At 36.6% G+C, this 26,621-nt stretch overlaps 1 protein-coding gene across 1 annotated transcript in view; it reads left to right on the top strand.

The window, feature by feature from the left end:
* Nucleotides 1-26,378, top strand: part of LOC146165461 (dual specificity mitogen-activated protein kinase kinase 6-like) — a 31,379-nt gene extending 5,001 nt beyond the window's left edge. The window contains exons 7-8 of the mRNA XM_083382008.1: nt 19,792-20,027; nt 22,103-26,378. Of these exons, the coding sequence (XP_083238134.1) occupies nt 19,792-20,027; nt 22,103-22,300 (434 nt within the window). The 3' untranslated portion in view covers nt 22,301-26,378. The remainder of the gene's footprint in view (nt 1-19,791; nt 20,028-22,102) is intronic.
* Nucleotides 26,379-26,621: the final 243 nt, after the last annotated feature.

Here is a 26,621-nt window from a genome sequence, read left to right as displayed (position 1 = left end):
TGATATTACATTTGCCAGAAGAGCTCTACAAACTTGATATTATGCCTGGCAGCAATAGCTTATATATTGAAGTGATTTTATGTTCATCAGAAATGTTGTGTTGGAAGACGTTTAACAAATATTATGAATTATAGAGAAGGTACACATTGAGTTGACTTGTTTAGATGACAAATTTGAAGCCAGGACAGTGTAATTTGATATCCGACAATATCAATTAGCAGATACCCAATGCAAAGTGGTAGTATCGGTATATGTCCAATACTTTAGTGAGATCGGTGCCGATCCGATACCAAACTAATATTGACATCACAGCTGTGATTTGAGATGGCATTCAGTGAATTTCCCAGAATTAATTTATCCAAAATATTGGCTTAACAGCTGGAGGTAACTACACTTTGTAACACCAAAGCAACTTTAGGCTTGATAACAAGGAAAAAATGCTTTATAACATTTCAAATTTATCTAATTTGCTTGTTTGAGCATAATAGCGGAGTCATTTGGAATCAGATCCGGCTTTTTGTCTAAAATATCGGGTATCGGTATCAGTATCAGCACTGTAATAAATGTCAAGTGTTGACATCTCTTATGCAATTTTTGACAGTAAAATATATTTTGCAGATTTCATATTATGTTTATATTAATTGTTAGAATAAAAGAGAGTTTATTTTTGTAATTTTTCTGTGTTACTTCTAACTAATTTAATGTTATGAGCACAACTGCAATGCAGTTAGTGTTATACCTATACCATGCAGATGCAGAATCAAGTATGTGCAATATGTTGTTTACTGTGCACTTCAGATTGGACTTTTTGTATGTCAATTCTTGGAAAGTGATCCACATTCTGGAGTTGCTCCTATCTTGGTTGTATGTTCAGAAAGTGTTTGCTAAATTAATTTGATTAATAGCCCAATGCTGATTCTTAGCAAATATACATATAGGGATAATTTAAAAATGTATTCTGTCCAGTCCATTGTTATAAACAAGTCATTTTCAACTGACTCAAGTCTAAGTTCAGTCAAAAAAAGCAAGTCTCAATAGAAGTAATTTGCACCAAAAGAAAAATTGCTCTAACTATATCGTAACATATACCAAGTAAACTAGTTCACCACTAGAATTTTCGGCGACTGATCAAATTTTACGATGTATTAACACAATGACAATGGCTTTACTGGTCCACTTTCTTCTGTCATGCATAACTTGATTTCCCTATAAAGCTCAAAACAACATAAACATGTTTAAATTGTTGCCAGAAACTGCCATGATCGTATGCACGTCAGCCACTGTTTTCATGTGTGCGACTGTGTAAGTGTGTATATAAGCACTAGGCCTTGTTTACCGAAGAAATGTGGAGTGTTGGCAACAAAAGGTGCGCACGCGGCTATAATTGGAAAGACTCACAAACAAACAAACAGACACGGCCCAAGCGGTTGTTTAGGCTCATAGCGTGAAGCAAAAATGTTTTTCTACCAGCTCAGGGCCGCTTAGGAATCGGAAAAATGTTCGTCAAGGAAGTCTTTATCGAAAATTGCCCGAGTTTTGTCTTTGATCTGTCGAGTAAGTTTGAGAAATGCTTAGAATAGTCTCTTATTTACTGGAGCTCTGCTGGCACTATTTGTTTTTCTGTGTGGGCAGACAACGCTTTTTTTCCTGTTTATAGCGCCTTTGTTTAGTTCGGTTTCGCAGTCAGTTCGCTTCTTGGTTGATTGACCTTTGGCACAGTTAGATCGGTTTGTGTGCTTCTCTATTTTGCCCAATTTTTTCCCTAACGTTCTAGCCAAATTCGCGTGGGTTGAAGCACATACTTGTAAATTGGGTGTCTTTTTTTCGAGGACTGCGTTTGCACTCTACACCAGCGCTACTCTTTTTAGCTGTTTCATTATTTTGCGTTAGTTTAGATCGGTATACGATTTTCCGAGAGAATTTCATATTAAACATGTTTTTTTCTTACTTTTTTTCTGCACTTCCGAAATCAATTGCGAGAATAAAGAAAGGGTGAGCGTTACGATGCGCAATTAAACGGAGCCGTTGATTTGATTTTTTCTCACGGCATATTTTGCAGTTCCTGTTTTTAGCGTATTTAATGCAACCAAATTTTAGTCGTTTATTCTGCGCAAATTTGCCAAAAAATATATTTTAAAGTTAGATACTTTCTTGGCGAACTGCACAGGTAATGTAAACTTTTCCGTTAAAAAAATATTAAAGACAGTATTTAAATATCACTAAGAATACATGCCCCGGGCTGGTAGAATTGAACTGGGTGACCAGGTTTGGCCCGCGGGCCGCAGTTTAGTTACCCCTGACCTAGACATACAGATAGGAAAACTGACTAAAAAAGTTTTTTGGCCTAGTCTAGTTTTAAAACGCGGTTGAATTTGATTTTGCCGCGTCGAAAAAAAAAACATGATGTTTCAGTCTCTTCTATGCCTATGGTCCTCGTATTATTTCGCCGCACTCCAATCGCGACCGCATTTTTTCGCTTTTCAATCGACTCCTGTTGCAAGCGACCTTGATTCACCTGCAGAATGCTACTGGCGTCTGTACTAGTCTAGGGTTGCATGCAAATCACTTACCTATGCATGTATTTTCTTGTAACAGCGGTTAGATACCATCGACTGGGCTGAGCTGGACTTAACCGACTCTTTAAACAATTTACACGTGTTTCGTTGGTACGTTTCTACCTGGTAATCAGGGGCTGGGCATATAAAGTTGCCCAACTTTTTTTGTAGAAGGACGGATAATTGTGTGGCCTGACCATCGCGTCCCGATTTTAAAAGTTTTTGTCGAACTTTATTAACTTGATACGCAACAAAAACTGCAATGATCTTAAAGAATGGTCGTTAATTAAAATTTGGTGTGGAATGGCATCCTAAAACATTTCATTTGTGCTTCATTTCTAAAATATGCCGCGGGCCGTAGTTTAGTGACCCCTGGTTTAAATGGAAATTTTCAAAGATTGATTTTTTCACCCTTTAAGCTCGTTAACTGCCTTCAAACGAGAGCAACTCTGTTTTTAACCTTGTTCGTGTCTTTATTATCAACCTTCAGGTCTTTTTTTAATATCCTTTAAATCGACATTTCTTACCATTGCACCATCAAAAATGACAGGTGCGTAATTAAAAAAAATTGTCTTGTTTTCTTATTAATTACCTAAATTTGCCATGCGCTCAGTGTCTGTTTGCTTGGCAGTTAAGTTTATTAAATGACGCTACTTTAAACACGCAAAGTGACAAAATGCCATTCAGCCGAGTTATTGACGCAATGTAAATAACTTGCCCAATAGGACGTAGGATTTGTCCGACCAGAGCACCAAAGTCTAAATAATGCAATTGGGAAAGTTATATAACGCTATAATTCAACAAGCTTCGATAAAATCTTAAACGATTCAAAATCATCGCCTCGATAACAAAGCCCACTTCACAAAAGCTAAACCGTGCGTGCTAAAATGCCAAAATGCAATTTTTTTGTTTTGTGTTCTAGCTAGATTGTAGCCGAGGGACACATTGCAAAGTTTTCAACGTTATATGCGATTATTATAAGGTTGCGAAATAAAAATAATAAATAAAAGGGTAAAAAACATGCTTGACGGACCGGACGTCAAGAACACTAAAAATGAAAAATGAATCGTGTTTAAGAAACACAGATATTGCTTGAGGGTTTTATTAAACAGTATAAACAGTATTTCTAAAGTTTAGCGTTGAATATTCGCTGGCTTGCTAGAACGAAAGTGTAAATTACCGGAATCTTTGTATTTACGTTTATTTGGTATATTATAGAGCTAAATAACTGATTTGCTAAATTCGTTGAAACCAATCAATAATAACAATTGTTATTCCGGTTTCTTGCTATTATTGAAAGGCAGGACAATGGGTCCCTTTTTGAACAGTGTCACGCAAAAATTCAGTTGTTTACAATAATTAAGAAAAACCTCAGCCCTAGTATCGAACGGCCACCGATACTTGCACTTGGAAACGGTTCCGTGTCGATATTATCGAACATACCTAGTTCGTGTTGTTGTTACAGTGTTTGATTAGTCATTTGCTGTGTAGTTTATATTAAAATTAGATTACTGATTTGCTAAATTGTTGTAATCAATCAATCATAACAATTGTAATTACGTTTTGCTATTACTGAAAGAAAGGCTGGACAATAGCGCTAGAAACCCTTTTTAAACAGAACTTATGCAAAGGAATAGCTGAATATACTGTTGCTACCAGGCATTGCATTAATTGTAATGAAGACATAGGGCATTGTCTGATAAAGAAAATTCTGTATAGGTTATCGAAACGTTGGTACATTCATTAGAAAAAACATGATGGAAATTCAATTTTACAATTAAAAAATCAGCTATTAGCGATATATGCAAAAGCTCCCGACGCAAACTTTGCAAGGATTTCGCCCTTACACGTGGTCGTCGCCCGGCCGCTGTTTCAAGTCGACCCACAATAGCAGCCGAAGGTTAAAAAAGACTCCATTGAAATGGGCAAAACGTAACAATAATTAAAAAAAATTACACGAAAACATAAAAAACATAGTTTGAGGGTTCGATTGCCTCGTACCTATATGGTTATTCAGGAAAGTCTTTCACACCCACGTTTGGCGCCTATGCTCACAGCAGCAGCATGGTCCTTGCGGCCAGCCAGCCAGCCATTCAGCAAGTTTATGTCGTGTCGTTCGCTCGTTGGCGGCCAGACGGTGTTGTCTGTAGCGCCCGGAACGCCCAAAACTACTCGCGGAATGCGCGGAATGTGTTCTCGCTCTCTCGTGTCGCACAAAGCACGCACGACCTCGCCTAGCCTCGCTAGTTTAAAGCCTCGTTCGCGACGACATACTGGCCAAGGTGATGCGATTGCGAAATCTTGAAAAACAACGGATTTGCATTTTGTTCTACGTTGGGTTGCACACTTACATGCTTTATGTTGGAGGCTGAAAATGACAATTGGGGAAATAAAAAGCTAAAATTAAAAGAATCTTAATACTGCCCCTTCTTTTGCGACTTTACGTGTATTTTGTCCAATTTACCCTAAGATGATTTTCGTGGCCTCTCTATGGTTTAAAGCAGGATTTCTTAACCAGGGATGCTTGCACCCTGAAGGGTGCGAGAAATGTTCCAAGGGGGTGTGGGGATGCTGAATCAGACGCAGTAAATGTATTACTGCAATTTACTTCTTTGGTCAGTTCGTTGTATAAATACAAAATTACAATGTTTTTGTTATTTAAGCAATTTTGGAAGGGAGTGCGAGAATTGTTTGGTGATTTGGAAGGTGTGCAGCAAGGAAAACGGTTAAGAACCACAGCTTTAAAGCCTTGCTCGCGACTTACTTATTTTTTTCCCGATGCGGTATGCCGGCCAAGGTGGTGTGAAATCGTGTGTAATGCCTATTTTGCATTCTATGGCAATTTTTAACCATGAGGTTACAGATTTACATGATTTCTTTAGGGGCTAAAAAAGCAACAGTTAGGGGATGAAAAACAAATAAAATTAGCTCATTGCAATTAAAACTGGCCCTCTCCATTGTTATTTTGTTCATTTTTACCCCAAAGTTGCCCTTTGGTCCCCTTTTCGCCCTAAAAGTGGCTTAGTTTCTTTAAAAGCTTAAACGAAGTCAAGTTTTCACTTGTAACTCACCAAAAAAACGGGCTACAGCAAACCTTTCGGGTCTGTGCTTTTGTCTTTTTCGCCCCCCAAAAAGCGTTAACATTGTTTCTTTATAGGCCGACAAAACAGACGCTAAAGTTGCGATATAACTATTCGATTACTCAGCAAAAAAATTCTTCCGCATTGTTACTCCTGTGCCATATAGCATAGCGAGCCTATTCATAACCGGCGAACAAAAAGTGGCAACGGGCAATAAATTTTGTCGAAATGATAATCAGCTTGGCATAAAGGTCTCAGACGGGACATTTCGCTATAAATTTGCGCCGAAATTCCTGATGAAATACTAACGGTCTTAGTCTGCCGTCTGGAATCGCTGTTTTTGTACGACAAATATTGCGCCAGTCATTTCGCAATATCCTAGCTCGTCTGCGAACGGTCGCTATCACAAAAGCAAAAACCCCTGAATAAACTGAAAAATTAAAATGAGCTGAGTCATGGCTAGGGCGATGAACGATTTGAAGAACCACAACCATAATTTTGTTTATAATGGGCTTTGATATTTTTACTACGTCTTATTAGAAACCTCCAACCATTACGCTACAACCTAAATTATTTCGAAATTCGTAACCGTTTATTGTTCTTTTCTGAGAAGGTTTCAATCAGAATTTTAAAGCAAATATTGTCTGGTATTTCTTTGTTTTGGCCAGAAATGGTATTTAAATTACGGCTTGGGATTGCACGGTGGAATTTTTCTCGTTTTTATAGTATAATAAAACGATGATGACCGATGAAAAATATGTCAGACCAGACGACCGCAGAGCTCGAAATGTTTGCTGTCTGATAAATTTTATTTTATTTTCTTCTATTTTTGGATCCTGCAAAAAGACTTCATGGAATACAAAAGCATTTGAGAAACCATTGGTACACATGTGTTTAGCGGGAATCTATCTAAAGTCGTGTTGGCTACTGTCCAATGTTAACAGCATACATATGGCTATAGGTAGGCCTCCTGATACCATTTCGTCTAATTCCGTGTTTCTAATTCGGGCTGCAGCGGTACACTGTGGTGCCATTTATAATGATCAAGGGCGTCGTCAGATATGTGCGAATCTTTAGAATTAAATTTTCGATGGACAAAATTATCTCTCCTTGCGTTGTGTACAGTTGATTTGTGTTGTGCCACTTTCGTTTTTCGTTACATTGCAGCGATCTATTTATAATTCCTGGGGATGCCATATCCACAATTTTTTTTTTGGCCGAAACAACAACGCAGACCCTAAAACTGCTTTTACCGCTGATATATCGTCAGTGGATAGAATGATATGACCAGGGCGTGAGTTCGAATCTCACCGCAGGTTGATTTGTTTTAAAAGCTTTCCCAAAAAGACCAGGTATACTGGACCTGTATGGCTGCAGCATATTGGAGTGGAGGAAGAAATAAGTATCTTGGCGAGGTTCCTAAGTGCTGCTTTCTGCTCGCTGACTCAGTTATTGTTGCGTCCAGCTAAGGCGGATGTGATGTTCATCCGTTGGGATTTTATGCAGTACCGTAAAAGCTGCGGTATTTGCAGCGTAACAATGCAGCGTCTTTTCCATGTGTGCAATGTAAGATGTTTGTCCTACATTTTAGAGTACTGTATTATGGCTGGCTATACGGTTTAACGGCCTGGTATTTTTCTCAGCTTCATTTTGAGCCCGACTGGTAAAAGATCATTATTCAATTGCATTTTGAACCTTGTGGAATTAATTTTTTACAGTTAAACTTGGGAAAGGGTTTATAAGGCAAGCATTCGACCTTTTTGATCAACACCATGTGCAATAATTGAAACTTTAACATTGATTGAAAGCAAACATTATTTAATCTCTACCGGCGGGCACACTGGGACAACAAGCCTGTTTTTTATTAGGCTGTTTGCTTTTTGTTTATTGTTTATCTGGTTTGTTTTATTTATCTTAAAGGCTGGCTCTCATACGAACAATTTTGGGTTGATATTTGATGGCTTTACTAAAAATCTTTTTAGTTATTTTGTTGGAGTTTTACTAGGTACTGGGTTCAATGATTCAAGTATTTGTATTTTATTCAAGTAATTCATAAATATCAAAATTGATCAGGTATTAAATAAAGTAACTGTATTTTGCCGTTCCTTCATATTTTTTTATTTTTTTTACATTCCAGTAGAAGGGTTGAAATAACCATAGAACGTGTTTTCCTTGCATATTAGGTTTACCAACAATATCAACTTATCAATCAGTAAATCAGGTTTATACATTTTCTAAATATCACACCAGTAAAAAAAAATAATGCCCGAAAAGCCTAAATTGGACAGGTGTCACCGCAAAGAGTTATTTAACCGCCCCCACATACATATCACATGCCAGCTTTACCGAGTCAGCAAAATACCACACCACAGAACAAAAGCCACCAAAGAAACGTGAAAGACCCCTTCAGAGCTACTTGGAGGTTGGGTCCTCGGTTCAACGATTCAATCAACAAAGTTTATGTGTTTTAAACATGACACACAAATGTAAAATTATTCAATAATGATCTAAAAAAATTGTTGATCTTGTGTTAATATATTTTCCCGCCCCCTCATAGTTCATTACATGTTAGTGCAAATGGGAAAAAAATGCAGTAAGTGTAAAATAGTACTCGGTGGAAAATCAAACAATTAATCATTAAGGCTTATATTTACAAAAAAATAATGCCATAATACGAGAAAGTAATGTCAAAAAAGCCAAAATTTACCTGTTATTAACCGCAGAGAGTTATTTCGCCGCCCCCACATACATATCACATACCAGCTTTACAGAGTCAGCAAAACATTACACCACAGAACAAAAGACACCAAAGAAAAGTTAAAAAACTCCCCTCAGCCCTAGTGTTTACCCAGGGATCAACAGACAAGCGCTCAACATCACATTTTAACGCGTCACACCAACAATTTAGTCAACCCGACGCGATACACCTTCAATTTGCCGCCCTATGATCCGTAGCCTTGTTGTTGTTAGCGTTCACTTTCAAAAGACAGCCACAGCCGGCTGTAAAACCTAAAAATAATGCGGACTTTATCCCTTCGAAATGCGCCGCCGTCTGTTTTCGTTGATGCGCCGCTAAAGACGCAAATTGCTCGGAATAACGGCCTCTAGGTGCGAGCCAAATCCCCGCGAATGACCGCCTTCACGTTTTAAAGAGCAGCATTGCGATGTCTGATGGAGACAAGTAGCTGGTCGTTTTTTATGGCCATGGTAAAGCCGGGCCGGGCCTTTTTTCGGCGCTATTTATCATCAAATGACGGCCAATTTAAACCTTTTTTACCGGTTATATGTTTCTTTTGTTCATAACTGTTAAAAATACCGTTTTTTCTGTTTCAAATGGCAATCAAAGTAAGCATTTGTTCCTAAAAACCTTCAAAAGTTTCGGTTATCTCCGCTGGGAATTTGTCCTCGAAACCTTAAATTTTTCTCAAAAAACCTTTCAAAAGAATTCGCCTTGAATTCGTTCTTATAAATGAATTAGCGCGTCTTTCTGTCCGGCTGTGTCAAAAAGTTTTTTTCTTTAAAAAACAAAAACATTTACCATGCGTTTGTCTCACGTTTAACTGTACAAATGCAGTTTCCCCTCTTGGCTAAATGTGAAGCGACAAATGGAGCCAGCGCCCCAAAACAGGTATTATGTTTTAACTAAAGTATATATTACACGGCTAAGCCCCTTTACTAACAAAGATCCGCCTTTGTTGCCAATTTTACAACCCGATTGTTGACATCTTTTTTGTCAAACAATCGGGTTTGTTCTTCATTACTTTGTGAAGAGTCGTTGAAAACCCTTCGTTTTGCAATAGTCTTTAAGTCGCCTTGGAATAAAGTCTTAAAAACATTTTATCTGATTTTATGTACATTTTTTTGTGTTTTTGTTTGAGTTGATTTGTTGAACAGTTGGTTGTTCAGAAAAATGCCATGTTAAAACTGTTTTTTAATTGTTATTTTGTGGACATGACATCATACTGTTTTGTGTTTTAGAATTATCTTAAAAACGCTTTGAGTGGTTCAATGTTAGATCTTTAAAAACCTATATATTGTATGAGGGATTAATCATAAAGCTGGAGTCTTCACCCCAACATGCAAAAATGTCCATAATGCAAAGCAGTGCGAATTAGGCGCCGCCACGTTTAAAAAAAACCCATAAAACTGCTTCTAATGTACAGTCACTTGTTTACAAAAAATATTTGTCATTTTCTGGACCAAGGCATTGATACCGTTTTGCCTTAGAATTATTTAAAAAAACAATTTGAACGATCCAATTTTAGATCTTTAAAATCCCAGATTTTCCATGAATTTACTTCAGAAAAATGTGTCGCAAGCCTTAATAACGTAAAGCAGTGCGAATTAGGCTCCAGTCTCGTTAAAATAAAGTCCCATAAACCAGCCAGAAGACAGCCCTGCGCTTGGCTGAGCACCTCACTAACGTAAACATAAACGGCGAGCGGAGATAACCGAATGCAAAACAAGCTATCACGTTACTGGGCTCGGCCGTGTGAAATATCGACGGTCGGCGCCACTGGTAAAACTTGGCACTCTCTCGACTCGTTTTTTCTCATTAGATGAGTCACAAACCTCGTCAAAGCGGCGGTAGAACCAAGGTAGAGGGATAACGGATTTTTATACCTAGCGAAGCATCGTTGGAAAAGTGGGATCGTTGCCTATATGCATGTTTTTGGTTTCAACTTGGAAATTAAATTATTTGTACCCTTGTTGGTCGAAGTTTTTGGATAAAAAATCGCGATATTTGGCTTATTAAATAAATATGAATTTTTTTAATTTAAACTTTTTTTAATTTTTTATTGTTTAGTTTCGTTCGATTCTGAATCATATTGAGCATACTAGGGACTTCGAAAATGTTTCGAAAAATGGTATTAATAACGATATCGCTTTTGCCAGATTAAACCCTTCTCTCCCAAAAAATTGTACCAAACGAGGCATCGTTTAAAAGGTTTATTCCTGCGCTATCCCCAAAGTCTAGTTTTAACTTGGGGTGCAATAGCAGATTTGATTTTTATGGCTAATATTAATATTGGATTAATATTTTTCAAATTTAATTTATTTTTCGAAATTTGGAAAGTATAGACCGGTCTTAAGGCACTGGTAAACTTTTGTTTGCAAAAAAAAAATCTACGTAAATATGTTTATTTTGGCGTTAAAATTATCTGCCAGAATTTTTCGGCTGAACATCCGTGAAATACCACCCAAAATTTTCAATTTGAAAATATAGACTGGTCTAAAGACGCTGGTTACATTTTTTTTTTAAATGTTACGTAAATATGTTGATTTTAACGTCAAAATTATTTGCCACAAAGTTTCGGAAGACTAGCCTTTGGTCTAACGGTGGCGCCGCGAAATTGCACGCGTGCAATGTTGGAGCCAGGTTCTGTCTGTAGGTGTGTGGCGCAATGCGTGGTTTTGTTGTGCGTGGTTTTTTGCGGGCCTACTGAAAGTTGCACCATTATTACTCAAACGAAAACATCTCTCGGTTATGAAACGCGCACAGGAACCGATACCTGCTTTGTATGCAGTCATAATTTAGGAGTCGAACTCGCGACTCAAATAGATGCTACTTTTTATATTCTTCTCGTTTATTAATCCAGGAATTATTTAAAGTACTGACTTGGTATTTATGCGTTTTAAACCGCAATTTCCCGGTTTGATAATATTTGCCATAAAGCGACATCAATGTGCATGTCTACTTCTCAATACAGTTAAAAACTGAACTTAACCAAACGGATTGCTTGGTTGCAACAATTTCTGCAAATATGTAAAATAATTTGTTTTTGGTGTTTTTGCCTCACAAGTTTATCAATGCTCTTTGTTGGAATCAGTTCTGATACTGTTTTTGTTTACAACGTAGCAGTATCATTTAGATGTACATTAAACACATCACAGCACAGTTCTGCCGTTTAAACCCCGATTTTTTTTTTCAATAAGCGTAAGTCTCCCCGTTACGGTTAATAAAAACTGATTGAAACGAATAAATTAGTTGGATCAGCTTTAAAGGCGTGACAAAATTTAGTGTGTGGACCTAAACATTTTATTCGGGGCATTTCCCGTTTTTTTTTAAATTAAATTTTGGTTATGACTAGGGCGATTATTTTTTGACCTGAAAAATTAAAATTTTGACCTGAAAATGATTTATTTTGACAAAATTTTGAACTGCTAGAAACACATTGATTTAAATTCGATTTTGACTTGAAAAAACTTTGACAAATTTTGACTTAACGTGTAAATTTTGACAAAACTTTTACTTTTATTGAAAAGTCAAAAAATAATCGCCCTACTTAAGACAAATAAAATTGTTTCGTTTGTGTTTTGCCGTGCAAATTTGGCGATACCTTGTGTTGATAAGATATTTTTTAACAGGGCAGTTTTATTTTAGCTTATGGTAACAAGACAAGCACAGCACAGTGACGCATTATCCCCTCCCTCATTGTTTTTGCTGGCAAACAGCGAAGCGTAAAAGCCGCACTTTCGACTGATTATAGCGCTATTGTCTTTTCTGTGTACCTCATTGTGTAGCGTCTTGCGATGCGGGGCGCTCGGACAAAATCGGCGCCGAAAAGCCAAACATGACTCACGTGTCATGTTTATACCCGCTTAGTTGAGCCATCTGCCTTCGGGCTTTAGATTTATTTCCTTTTTTGTACAAAGCCTAAATACAGGGTTGGAAATGATAAAATTTTGTTTTTTTTACTCTTAAGATTTTAGTTTTGTAATGTATATAATTCTCGATAGCAGGGTTCGAAATTTGTTTTCGTTTATGTGCAAAGGCGTATAGCCGGGTTGGAATTGACATTTTATTTGCAAGGCCTAATAATATTTCTTAAAATGTTTCAATTCTTTTTACTCTAATTCTTAATAGCGGGATCAAAATTTATTTCCCTTTTATGTGTAAAGCTGAATAGCAGGGTTAAAAATAATTCCTTTACATGTTTTTCAATTTTTTTCTTTATCTATAATTCTTGATAGCAGGATTTGAAATGGATTATTTTATTTGCATGACTCTATTACAGTGTCAGAAATGATTTATTGTACATGTAGCCTACGAAATGTTCTTTTGTGATATAACAAATATTAATATTTGAACAAAAATTGGATAGTAGGGTTTAAAGTTTGTATCATTTTATGTGTGAATCACAGGGTTTTAAATATTTCCAAATATGTCCTAGGCCAGTGTTTGTTAACATTGACAATTTTGTGAAATGCTGTTTTAGCTTGCCTTCTTTATAATTTAAATTTTTAATGTTTACTCGACTGCAATTTTGGTCATTTTAGTATTTTTCCCCCTATAATTGAAGGGAATCGGAACCGGAACAAAATGTCAAGTATCCGTAATCCTAATTTCGATCCTGCGTTTTCGCCTAGCGCAAATCCAACAAACAATTCGATCTCTGCGTACGACTGGTCCAAGTAGAAAGCTCTCAGCGAAGCGGATATGCAAATCGCGTCATAATCTCTCCTCTTGTAAGCGTTAGTGGTGGTCGTATTTTGTGGTTTGGGTCGACGTCTTATGCTTACGTAAGACGGGCCTATGTTGTTTCACAAACGCTCGGTCATCGCTGCAAATGGAAAACCATCGAATTAGTTGAAGCTCGTCAACGATCGAATTACAGCACTCACGTAGATGACAAATATTAAGAGATGATTATTCGCCTATGTATGGCATTACTAAAAAGTCCCTTTATAGCACATCAATTTTATTTTTGTTTTAAAAAAAAGGTTACATAGTGGTGTGTGGTGACTGGTGGTGGTTTTACTATTAAAACGTAAACCCTATTGAAATTCTCTTTTTTGACTAAAAACCTGTAAAACGTTGCACAAGTGTACTTTTTAATTGCTGTGATTTGTTCACATTGTTTATGACCAAATATAGCTTTTAAAGAGCATTGTATTTTAGTATCCTTTTTGTTATGATGTTGTAATGTTGCACCCAAACTGTGCGTTGTTTTTTTGCGAAAAGCCGCTACACAAAATTCCAGTTTGATCACGAAAATACCACCAAAGGTTAAGCTTTGTATAAAAAATGTATAATTAGGAGAAAATCAGGAGAAAGGCAAATCAAACTTGGTGGAGGGGATTTCTCAAACTCGTCCAAACACGTAAGCTACACGTTTACAGTTGCACCCGTTTCCAACGTTTTGGGCGCAAATCGGGCCGAATCGTAACCAGTACTTCGCTATTTAAAGCCAAGATCTCTGTTTTTACCCAACGCACATAACATACACTTTCTACCGTAATTACAGATGGTTGCGATTTTTAAATGTCATAGATCCGACCTGTACCTAAGTTGCACTATTTAAAACCGAACTTTGTTTTTTTTTACTCATAAGCAACCAACGTTAAAGATTAGACTAAGTACAGAACTTAGTAAACCGAAAATCAGTTTGTTTGGATGTTATAAAAAGATAAATGTATTTCGCTATAAAAGCATCTTCAGTATCTAAAAACATAACACAACATAAGTCAAGAATACGCAAAATAAAAACCTAAACCAACATTTCTAGGCAAGTGGTGCACTACGCAAGCCGCAACTGCTGCAGCTAAATGACGATGCACTGATTTTCGGTTTACTAAGTTCTGTACTTAGTCTAATCTTTGATGTGCAACTAGAATCTTTTGTTTTCACTATTCGGATGGAGGCAGATTTTGTTTTTCGAATGAAACCTTTAAGCAACCAACGTAATAGAAATTCAAACGTTTGTCGTGTTGACATATATAAACCCTAATAAGCTTCATGGATCCCAGCATATCGAAATTAGTGATTTAGTTTTAGTTACTATTCAGAACTGAAATTACAGTTTTTACTTTTTACACATAAGCGACTTACGCAATACGCACTTTGCCGGATTTACTGATGGATGTCTTTTTCCAATGTTTTTGGCGTAACTAGTGCTTAAGCTGCACTATTTTGACGCGATATTCCGTTTTACCCAAGCAACTTACGCAATATCACGCGTATATCGTGGAATTTGAGGCCGTTTTCAAACGTTTTGGGTCCTTTCACTCTTTCGAGCCGAACTTGTGTTTTTTACGCACCGCAGCATTAAGGCATCGGAAAGGCAAGTTCTCCGAAAAGTTTAACCCAAATTTCTCCACCGGATTAACTAGAGCAACAAGCTTAACTCAACAACGATGCTGTTTTCGAATTGACCTCGTTATACGATCACGTGCCTTTAGGGCCGTTTTTCTGGCCACTCGAAAAAGAACCCGGCTTAATTTTTTGCCTCACACTCTATTTAAGTCTAGTCTTCTTAACTGTCGTGCCTACTATAAGGCCCAAGGTTCCGTAGAATTATAATTTTTGATTTCGATTTTGATAATCCAATCGTTGTTCATACTTTAGGAATTAAATTTTTGATTTCAAAGTAAGTTTCTTGAAAACAAGTTCAATAATCTTTGGAGCATAATGGTTGGAGGTTGTAGTAAGACGTAATAAGAATATCAAAGCCCATACAGAAGTAGGTATCATTTTGTACGTTTCGAATAACTCTTTAATCATTTTCAACCGTGGCTTTGATATTCTTATTAGGTTCCATAATGTTTTTCAACATAGTGCAAAATTTATGTCTTATTTCAGTTTTGTTTATTAAAATATTTCAACAAACCACTTAAATACTAGTAAGGGTGTCTCAATCTAATTATCAGCTCTGTTGACTCCGCAAGCCAAAAAGTTTTGGTCATTTTTGACCCTCGCAACAAATTTAAGTGCTTTCAAGTCAGGCCGATTTTTTTTAAGTCCAATTTGTGTCTATTTAGCCCATCTTTAGTAGGAAAACACGAAGAGCTGGGCCCAAAAAACGCGGCTGTGCAAATTGGCCTCGTAAATCATGCCCCGGGGGCCCGAAAGGTTCCTGTACACTTCCGAAACACGGCCTTGACCTAGCTTCTTCGCACGCGCTCTCATGTGTGACGTCACAGTCGGCATTGTGCGGCCCATTGTTCGGCTTGAATGGACGCGATTGTTAGCGGTCTATTTTTAAGGTTCCGGCGCGCGAGAGAGATAAATGTTTGAAAATAGGCGCCGGATTGTTCGACTTAAAATTTTCCGGCACAATAAGGCCAGTTATTTCGTCGCAGCCGACCTTTGGTGAAAAAAACGCCCTAAAAAGCGAATTGTCCTTTAAGCCATTTCGAATCAATCTTCAATCGCTTCGTTTGTCCGATTCTGCGCTATTTTTTTCGCACACGTTACTTTCGATTTTAGAGCGGCTCGGTCGTTTGATTGTTGTGACTCACGCGTTCATTTTGAGGGGGTATCTGCACCCCTACACACACGTGTGTCTGTTTGTCTTTGTTGTCGTTGTTCTTTTCCGACCTTTCGCCTTGTATTTCTTCACTCTGCTTTCGCCAAACAATTAAACTGGCTCCGGTATTGTTCAGATGAAAGTCGCTCTTGTCGTCAAACGATGCTTCGAGGAATAGTCTGAGTTCTTGTGAAGGGTTATTGCTGTTGTTCTTTAATTAATTTGAATAGGTATGTCTGATACTTGATTTTTTATTCTGATACCGATGCACTGATATTTTCGACCCAAATGACTATTAAATGACGCGCCATATTTGACTAAGATCCCCTGGTCATGGTGAATCTCGCACAATTAATCTTCGTGTGTCGTGTGACCTCAGGTTTCTTTCGACTTTTAAAAGTACTAATAGTAATTAATTGTACTGTCTACAAGCGAACAATCAATCTGGCTCCGGTATTGTTCAGATGAAAGTCGCTCTTGTCGTCAAACGATGCTTCGAGAAATAGTCTGAAGTTCTTGCTCAGTATTAATATATTTTGGACGATAATTATCGCGATCCGATACCGAATGACGTCATTACTACGATCGAAAAAGCAATATAGACGTAATTAAAACATCTGAATGCATTTCAAGGTTTTTAGGCCACAATTTGTTTTAGCGTGATAAAGTTTAGTTTTCATTAGGTGATTAATATTTTCTGGAAAATTAATATTTTAAGGTAGAATTCAGTGCGTTGGACAAAAATCTTGGCTGAAATTTGTAATATTAATTTGGTGTCGGATAGGAAGATATACCACCCTAGTATCGGACCAGTAGCCATACTACCACTTTAACGGCTCCAATTTGATATTATCGTACATACCTAGTTGTTGTTATTGTCATTGTTGTGTAATTGCAGCTGTTGTATGTAAATTTGTCTTTAAGGTCGATGTACAATACTCTCGGCTTTTTGAAAACTTGAATTTTCTTTGTTGCTTCAATCAACTCTAAATAGGCGATATTTAAACATTTGTTTCTTTGGAAGGTTGAAAGTCAGTTGCTTTTTAGTATATGATTGCAGTTTCGCTTTATGACCTAACAGTAACGGCTTTAATAAGGCGAAACTTTAAGCCCTTTATTGTTCAAGTTTCGTTTGCAACATGTGATCTTGCTTAAGAACTCGTCTATTAATTTCCACAGAAACCATGTTTTTATAATCCTAATTGTTTTGTTTGTGATATAAATTTAGAATTGCATAATTACATTGAATTATTATTATAGTTATCAGCAAGAAAGAGTGTTATGGAGAACTTGTGATTTCAATTTACTAAGAAAGCGAATGTAAAATTTTGTAAAGGTAATCAGCAGAAACAATTGATAATTACAATCTTTGGAGAAACATTGGCCTATGATGTGAATTCGACGACATTATGTTTTAAATATTTTTTGTTATAGGATTTTTTCCCATCACTATTCGGACACAGTTTGCGAAATGGGGAAACACCCGTTATTTATTTATAGTTACCTTATGATATATTAAATCACGCTAAAATATTCCACTTTCCACTGAACAACTAGACTAGCTTTCCTTCTAGTTTCGCCCACTTATTATCTCCATTGTTTTAACGCTCCCCAGTATCAAGTAACAAGTTACCGCCTAATTGCCTCGACCAATCCGAAAGCGGTTCTTACCCGCGTTTCGTGTTGCCCAATCGGCACTTTCGAAAATCCCGCCCGAAAGCCATTGTTGCTTTTTTTGTTATTGTTCAAAATTGCAAACGAAGTTGAAAAACGTGATTTGACCGTTAGTCGAACCGAAAGCAGAGTTATTTTAATAGGACTTTTGCGTCAGTTGCCCAGGTCCTCCCAGTCGAGTCATTATTACTCCAAATCAAGTCATTAAAAGTTAAACAATTGAAATTGCTAAAATCGTCCGACTATGAGTAATAACTCGAACAAAAAAAAATGTAAAAAAGCCAGCAAATTGATTTATGTGCAAAAATGGGGACAAACAACCCAATTTCATTGAAAAAGATTCAATGAAAACACTTGTTTTTATCTCGTATTTCCTCAGTGTTAAAATAGAAATGTTTACAATTATTTGGGTTTCATTCCCGTAACGACTTGGCTTTTTTGTTTATTGTTCTTTGTTCAAAAGTTGACTTGTGGTTGGGTTTAACCAAACTGAGTCATTTTAAAAGGTTTTCCGGATGTATATGTTTCGCCTTTAAAATTAGAAAACAGAATCACTGTTGTTTAAATAGTTTTGAACACCGGGCCTTTTTGTAACTCACTGATCTTGATTGATCGAACACCAAGTCAACATTCCAATGTAAATGTGATGTTTACTTTGTGTCCATCAATACAGTTCATTGGAAGAAGGGCAGGAATTTCATGAATGTATGGCAGCAATGAATGTAGTTTTGTGTAATGTACTCTACACCAATGGTGTACAACCTATGGGGCGCGTGGGGTCGCCTAAACCAGTGTTTCTTTAACTTTTTTAATTTTGTTCACCCCTAGCATCTATCTCCAGATTTCATTAACCCTTGTCTAATGATATTATAAAATATCTCGTCTATATATAACAGCACAAAATGATTTAGGTTGTTTCGATTTTTGTTAAGATTAACTCAAGCTAAGTTTTACCATTGCAAATCCACAATTTCTCGAGTCCAGAGATATAAAGCTACAATAACACAAAACACAGTAATTAAATATTTGTACTTATATATACTCAGTGCAAACCAACTTCACTATTACAATAAGCAAAAAAACACTAAAAAACACCAGTTCAGTAGTCGATTTACTGCAGAGCTATCATCCATTTCTGACGGTTCACCCTTATTCATCCCTTTTGATTGGTTCACCCCTGCAAAAAATGTATTCACCCTGGGGTGAACCATTCACCAGTTTAAGAAAAACTGGCCTAAACCTTTTATGGGATCGCCAACACCAATACATGCAGTTTGCGTGATTTCATTGCGGTCGTGGCTTAAACGAGCGTAATGAGTGTAACAAGAGTGTTAAAATAAATAAAAGAGAATCTCGACTTGTGTATAAGTAAGCATGAACTCAATCGCTTTGTTATTTATTCAAGCATTACTTATCTTAAAAAAAATGGGTCTAATGGAGATGCTGATTTCAGTTAAATTGAATTGGGGTCGGGTAATAAAAAGGTGGGATACCACTGCTCTACACGAGAATCAAGCATGCGATTATTTTAGCTTCGGTCCTGTCATATTTCCTCGAATCGCTGTTCGCCGTACGTTAGTGTCTGTTTCGTTACTTGGTCTTTGCTAAAGCAAACACTCGAGGTGCTTTCAATTGGTGTTTTGTACCCTTGGGGCAGGAGTTCCTGAACTTTTTTAGTTTTATTTTATGGTTAATCACGGTTGCCACAAAGTTTTTGATCTTTAAAAGTTTTCGGAATGTCTTTAAATTGATTTGCGCACTGCAAAGTATAGTCTTGTAGTTTATTTCATTGAAGTATGTGTTCAGAAAGTGCCGTTTCGAAATCAATTAAAAAATTATATGTGTTGACCATGCCATATATACTGTTTTACTTTCGAATTATATTATGAAAAATGTCGAACGTTTCAATTTTAGGTCTTTACACTCCTAAAAAATTCTTGAATTTTTTCATAATTTTTTTCGGCAACTCTGAGTCAGACAAAATTTTTATTTTACGGCAAAATTTCTCTGCATTTTCTGTAAAAAAAAACTTCTTTTAGGCCAAGCTGTACGTTTTTATTTCGTCAACTTTTTTACATCATTAAAGCAGTAAGTTTTATTTTATGATAAAATGGCTCGTTTTTGGCAAAAAAACTTAGTTTAGGCAAGTTAACTGCACGTTTTTATTTGCTAAATCTGGAAAGGTTCTTATTTTATTCAAAGCAATGAAGTAATTTTTATTTCACTTTGTAGGTCAAGTGAAGCTATGCGATTTTGGCATCAGCGGTCAATTGGTCGACTCGCTGGCAAAAACGATCGACGCCGGATGCAAGCCTTACATGGCGCCAGAACGTATCGACCCTGCCAAGAACAAGCAGGGCTATGACGTCAAGAGTGACGTATGGAGCCTCGGTATCACCATGATCGAAGTGGCCACAGGGGATTTCCCCTACGACACGTGGAAGAATCCCTTTCAGCAGCTCAAACAGGTTCGGGGAAAATGTTATTACTTTTTGTTTTTCTTATTCTAACACTTGGGGTTCTTAAATTTTTTAAACTCCGGCTGCTAACATATAGTTTTTTGTTTGTGCGAAGGTTCTTGATCAGGGAACGCTAAACTTTTTTCATAAATAGCCGCATAACAGGGTAGGCATGATTTTTTTACAGCTGACGTCATAAATTGATGTTATAAAACAAGTAGACCTGGGTAACCTACTGTTTTTGGTCTAAAATGAGTCTAAACTCTAAATATACATTTTAGTGCTAAAACGTTTTTTTTAATTCAATTATTTTTCGTTTGAAAAATTCACCATTCTTTGAATAATTCACAATTATTTCAATTAGTTCTCATGGACCCCTTAAAACTATTTCATGTATCCCCAACGCAATGGTCAAAATATAAAAATATTTTTTAAGAAAAACAAACATTTGGTTTCGAAAATAAACATTTTTGTCAGTAAACAATGTAAGGTAAAAAAATATTTGTTTTTATGTAAAAAAGTGTTATTTTGTTATATTTACGTTTCTCGGCCAGTAGCAATTTTGATTTGTCGTCTATGAGATAAAGTAATACAATAAAAAATTTTTATGAACTTACAGCCTTTCCTCGTGAACCTCTTGATAAAATAATAATAAAATGTGTAATAAATTCCAAATATCCGGATTTCAGATTCGTGTGTTTTCCGTCTCAAAACAACTTGTGTTTGATATATATTGCGGTTCTTTTCTTGTTATTACAAAGGCGTGTCCACGTTTACCAAACCCATCAACTTCGCAACAATAACAATATCTTCAGACCTTGTGTTTACTTACGCCGATCAAATGGCTCGTTATTTAGATGCGAAGGAAGTTGTTTTAGGCTAAGTACCAGTAGACAACAGTACAAAGCATTCTTTCTCCGTGTAAAACTATCGCGATCCGATAACGAATGACGTCATTGCCATGCCTAAACAACCAATATAGACTTAATTGAAACGTTCAAAGTCATTTTTCAAAGGCACAAATTTGAAAAGTTTAGTCATTTTCCCATTAAGCCAGGGGTTCTTGAACTGTTCTTACCGCGGACCCCTAAAATTTTCTTTTATCTCGCGTGGACCACTGTAGGCAAAAAAAATTAAAAAATGACGTCATAAATAGACGTCACAATAGAAATATACTTCCTAAATTTGCTGATTTTGGTCCAAAAATGCGAAAGTGAAATGGAGTCTAAATACATTCAGTGCAAAACCGTTTTATTTTGATTAAATTGTTTTCTTTAATGATCAGATTACTTCTTAAATATACACTAATATTTCAATTAGATCTTCATGGACCCCCTAAAGCTAGTTCACGGACCCCCAAGGGGTCCATGGACCCCAGTTTAAGAACCCCTGCATTAAGCTATTAACTTACTGTTTTCTGCGAACTTTACGTTCAAGGCAGAAATCACTGCGTTAGATCGCATATTTTTGCTGAAATTGCTGTCAATTCGGTATCGGATCGGCACCGATACCACCCTAGTATCGTCCGAGTACCGATACTAACACTTGGTATCGGGTATCGGCCCCGAGCGGATATTATCAGAAATCCGGGATTTCTGGGGTTGCTATGTATAGATTTTTAAACATTAATGAAACAATTTTGAACATTTTTGTTAAAATTGCTAATTATTTACACATTTTATAACTGGCATGCTATAAAACAACTGTTAAAATGGTCCATGATTAATACGTCCCACAAGAACGACTGCCATAATGCGGCCAAACACTATATCTGCCTTAACATTCACGTGGAATATTAGCTCCCTAAAAGTCCCTTTATGGTTGTTAATGACCTACAGTCGACAGGTAATATCACCTAAAAACAGAGATACTGCCTAATATAATTTGTCAATTTTTTTCATTTTAAGTTTGCTTTGTTTTTATTGTGGCTGATAAATTAAACTGGGTTATATATAAAACTGTCGGGCATCGTTAACCTAGAAAAGTAAAAAGACCGTTTATAACCAACAGTCGATGGTTGAAATCACCCACAAGATCCTTTTTTTTTAATTTTTTTCAAAATTTGTTCTCAACCTAATCTCCAGGTGGTTGAGGACCCTTCCCCCTCCCTCCCCGACCACTCCTTCTCCGACGAGCTCCACGCATTCTGCCGCTGTTGTCTCAACAAGGACCCAGCCCAGCGCCCCACATACCGAGACCTGGAAGACCACGCCTTCGTCCAATCCCATTTGCACGAGGACAAGCGACAGATCTCATCCTTTATAAGCCTCATACTCGAGTGAGACGACCACGCCCCCTTTTTCCCGTTGTCCCGCCCCCCTTTGCGCAGCTAATGACGGACGCCGAACGGCCGCCGCTGGGTGGCAGGCGAGAGCGACGCTTTTGATCGTCGTCACGCTTTGGTGGTTTTGCCTTTGTGACGTCATGGCGTCGACTTGCTGAAGCATACGTTTATTTCTTCTATAACTTGATTTTTTTTTGCAAATCGCGGTGACAATTTAAGGTTTATTGCGTTTGAATTTGAACCCGTTTTCAAAATGACAGAACGAAGAAATCTTTCGGCCTCTCGGTTATAGCCCTATATTTTTTCGGTTAAAATTTAGAAAATTTTAATTTTTCGATAAACGAAAGAAAAAAATGAGGCTTACGATCCCAATTATGCCTTAGGTTTTCAAACGCAGTAATAATCAAAATCAAGGAAAAAACACAAGCCTCTCTGTTGTGTGTCCATCACAGCCTTATTCTCTGTAAATTTTTTATAACAGTTTTTAACAAATTTTTAAGACGACTTTGTGCCCATCTTCCAACTTGTTACAGTTCTACATATCATGTCGAAAATCCACAAAAAACACAAATTTTGTTTCAGTCGTTTCCAAACCAGATTGCCAAACGAGTTCATTTAATATCTTCCAAATTTTCAAAGCAGCCTCCATACATTCTTTTTATCCTGGCTCTTACTGAGAAATCCCAAATTCAAAGTTTCGTCGCTTAAAACCCTTGAATATCTTCTCAAACTTTTTCGATTTTCCTAAGAATAGATTACTATATGTAAATGCGTCTTTGAGAAAGAAATTAGCGAAGTTTATTACATGATACATGTTTATGTAGGAAATTAATGTTGTATACACAACGCACTATGCCAAATTTTTGTTAACATTTGAATCAGGATAAATCATCGATCGACGTAAGTTGGCGATCACATTTTGTTGTCATTTTATCATTAAATATTCCTATGATTTAAGTGCTAGTAGATATTCCGTGACCCTAAAGATTTTTCACCAGTTTGCTAAGCTATAGTTGTGCTCCTAACGTCTAGATTCTTATTTTAAAGTAAGTATCTTTGGTTACAGTGTCGAACATTGTACGTGCAAAACCTATATCGTTTTAAATCGTCTTCGTAAAAACTCACATGCGTTAAAAATGTTTAAGTTATGGTTAATCGCTTTTTCTTACCTGCCTAGATAGTTTGCGAAATGTTTTAATTCAAAATATGCAGAATTCGGATGGAAATGACAAAAGGTTTACATTTACCAAAACTCAAATGGTCGCTGAAATTACGGAGTAACCGCCAAGTAATGGAGTTTAACTTGGATGACTCGTAAATTTTCCATATGAACTCGTGGCGAAAGAACTCTGACATTTTATTTCCGCTGTTTTCGGAAAAAAACATCTCTCTTTTGTTTTGTTTTTGCTTTTTCTCTTTTCGCTTCGAAGATTAGCTTATTACTATTAATATTATTACTATTATTCTCGATATAGGTTCGCTTTACCGTCGCGTTGACCTTTGTTACCGCTGTTACGTCATTAATGACGTAGCCAATGTTTTTTTTCGCGCAACTTCTAGATGAAATGGCTTTGTAAGTCATCTCACCCATTTAACATTACGATTGGCGGTATTGGCTTCTATGCTTACAACTTAAAGTAAATGGTTATTGAAATTCGGTCTTCGAAAAATCTTAAAAATCTCTCGAAAATCCTAAAGCTTTCTTTTTAAGCATTTTTTTACGTTTTACTCTTTGGCCAATGTGCGTGGCCCATTTAAAAGCAGTATGCTTTTTTGTTAAAAAAAAGCTTTAAAACATATAGTAAAAAAATAAAAACGCTTTTAAACATATAATAGTGAAAAATTATTAACCGTGCTCCCTTTTAAAATGAAATGCTTCCGAAGTCCAATGTTGGGATAAAACTAATGACGTCAGAACTACTTGCAATGTCAAAAATATCTCAATACTTTTCCTCTTCCAAAACAAGCATTTCGCTCCGTCGCCATTTTGAAAACACCAAGACTTTTCACAGTTTTCCGTGCACCGTTCGATCTTAAGTTCTAAAGCGTCCCTAATGCAAAGTCAACCGACCCGTGCGTGACGTCACTTTTGTCGTCAATTTATGACGTCACTTGTTTGTCGCGATTTTTGCTGGATTTTTAACTCGTAAAGGTGGGCCGTTTTCCAATTGCTTAAATCACACTTGAACTGTTTGTACGAACGTACCTAGTTTTCGGCAAGCCTTTGTACTCTACTCGCTACTCAGATGAGTGTTTAACGAGTAGTTAATTTTTGCTATTGCTTAGAAGCGTACACACCGAGTAGCTGAACTTTAAGCATTACCAAGTCGAATAGTAAAAGAGTAATTAGATTCCGTTTGTTACTAGGACAAGTACTCGACGGTTGATGGGTACTCAGCGAGTTGTTGAAGTTTCTTGTTGCTTAGAACTGTACTCATTGAGTAACTAAACTTCAACCATTACTAGGTCGACTAACAAACGAGTATTTGAACTAAATTCTTTTCTAGGTCAAATTCCAGACTAGAAATTGCGTTTTCTCTTTTCTCTAGCAAATACTCGGATATTTGAACTCTATAAAGAGTTTTTTTTAATCATTGACAAACGCGACGGTGCGATTTTTTACCCTCTTTAGAAATAATGCTTTAAAAAATGTTAGAAAAAGGTTTATAAATGAACGCTACCTTGCTTATACGATTGCATTTACGAATATTATCCGATTGTGTAAACCGATTTTTTGGTTTATTTCTGTGTAGGTGATTTTCAGCAGATAACGAGTCGCATTTTGAACAAACTCCCGAACTGTAAATGCGCTGTTTTTAGGCAATACTTGTTTTTAGCCTGTCCGTTGTCTTATTTCCGTCCGATTAAAATCGGAAATGAAAGCATGTAACACGCAGGAATGTCCGATACATTTTTTTCGATACCAACATATCGGACGAAAACTATTGCGATCCGATATTGAATGACGTCATTATTGTCTAACCGGCGCAGTTAAACCGCTCTAAAATGCATTTTTTAGGTTGCTAGGGCGACTACCACTTGAAACCGGGTATCGGCCCTGATCCGATATTATTGAACATTTCTAGTCACAGGTGTTTAACAAGTAAACTAAAGCAGAATAGTATGTTTTTCTCGTTTTGTAGACCTTACGTCATTTGCATTTTTACGGCCGAAATAGTCACCAAATTAAACCAAACAAAGTAATTTCTGTTTTTCAATTGGAACAGACGTCCTTGCTGGCGCAAATTTGCCTGTAAAAAACATTTTTTTAAACATTGAAATTTATATTTTTGTTTTGGGGAATATTAATTAAGTAAATTTTGTACTGTGGAAAAACATTAGTTTATTTTCAAATGTGCCATTTTTAAAACAAATGTCGGTTGCCAACAGGACATTTGAAAAATCTCCTTGTGGGCTTTATCCAAATAAACTCGAAAAAGGGGTAAATATCCCAAATACCTCTGTGACAGCCTTCGAGAAACTTTTTGACAAATTGACGGTTCGCCGTCGGATTTTTAATTTTTACTGTAACTCATTGATTTGTCGAACGAATATATTGTATTTTCTTTTGTCGACAAAACTGTTTTTAATCGTTTCTATCTTTTCTTCTTGATGCTTGCGACGAAATCAATCAATCTCGTTTTCATCTTTTCGATGAAAAACATTTTATCGCCAGCGACTCTTTAGAGGTCATATCCTCGCTATTCATTATCAAGTGATTTTCTCGTCTTTACAATCGCGTTTCGGGCTATTACTAATCGTCGAGGGAATTCGGGGTACTAAGTATTGCTTGTTTTGCCCAGCCACATAAAAAATGCAACATATTGCGATTCGATTTTAAAAATCGTGTTTTTCTTATAAAAAGAGCCGAATTCGCGAAAAAAAATCTTTTTTCCTGAATTTTTGCCTGCGCCCCGTTTTTTTAACTTTTTTCGAACGTGGACTGTTTTTATTTTCTCGCGCGTCGCTCACGATTCACGTGCGAGTTTGGAAAACGCGCAGGTCCTCGTTTCAGAGTGGCAATTGTTTTTCTTACCCGCGCCCGTAACTGTACGATCGTGAAAATACAAATTTTAGAAAATGATATTGCTGAAGGTGGTAATTGGTTGCAGTGTTGTAATGACTTGCATGTAGGTCGCCGTTTTAAAATGACTTGACTTGGACTAAAGTCATCGAGTCAAATGACTTTGGTTGGAATTATGTGTTTTTACTTATCATTTTTATGCAAAAATGGTTTTATATATATATATATTAGTGGTTTGACTTGAAGATGACTTGGACTTAAGTTATTTAAAAAATGACTTGACTTGGACTGAAGT

The sequence above is a fragment of the Ascidiella aspersa genome, chromosome 2 (genome assembly GCF_963924565.1).
Source record: "Ascidiella aspersa chromosome 2, kaAscAspe10.2, whole genome shotgun sequence".
Taxonomy (NCBI): domain Eukaryota; kingdom Metazoa; phylum Chordata; class Ascidiacea; order Phlebobranchia; family Ascidiidae; genus Ascidiella; species Ascidiella aspersa.
Note: the sequence above shows the minus strand (reverse complement) of the source record. Positions and strands in the feature narration are given on the sequence as shown.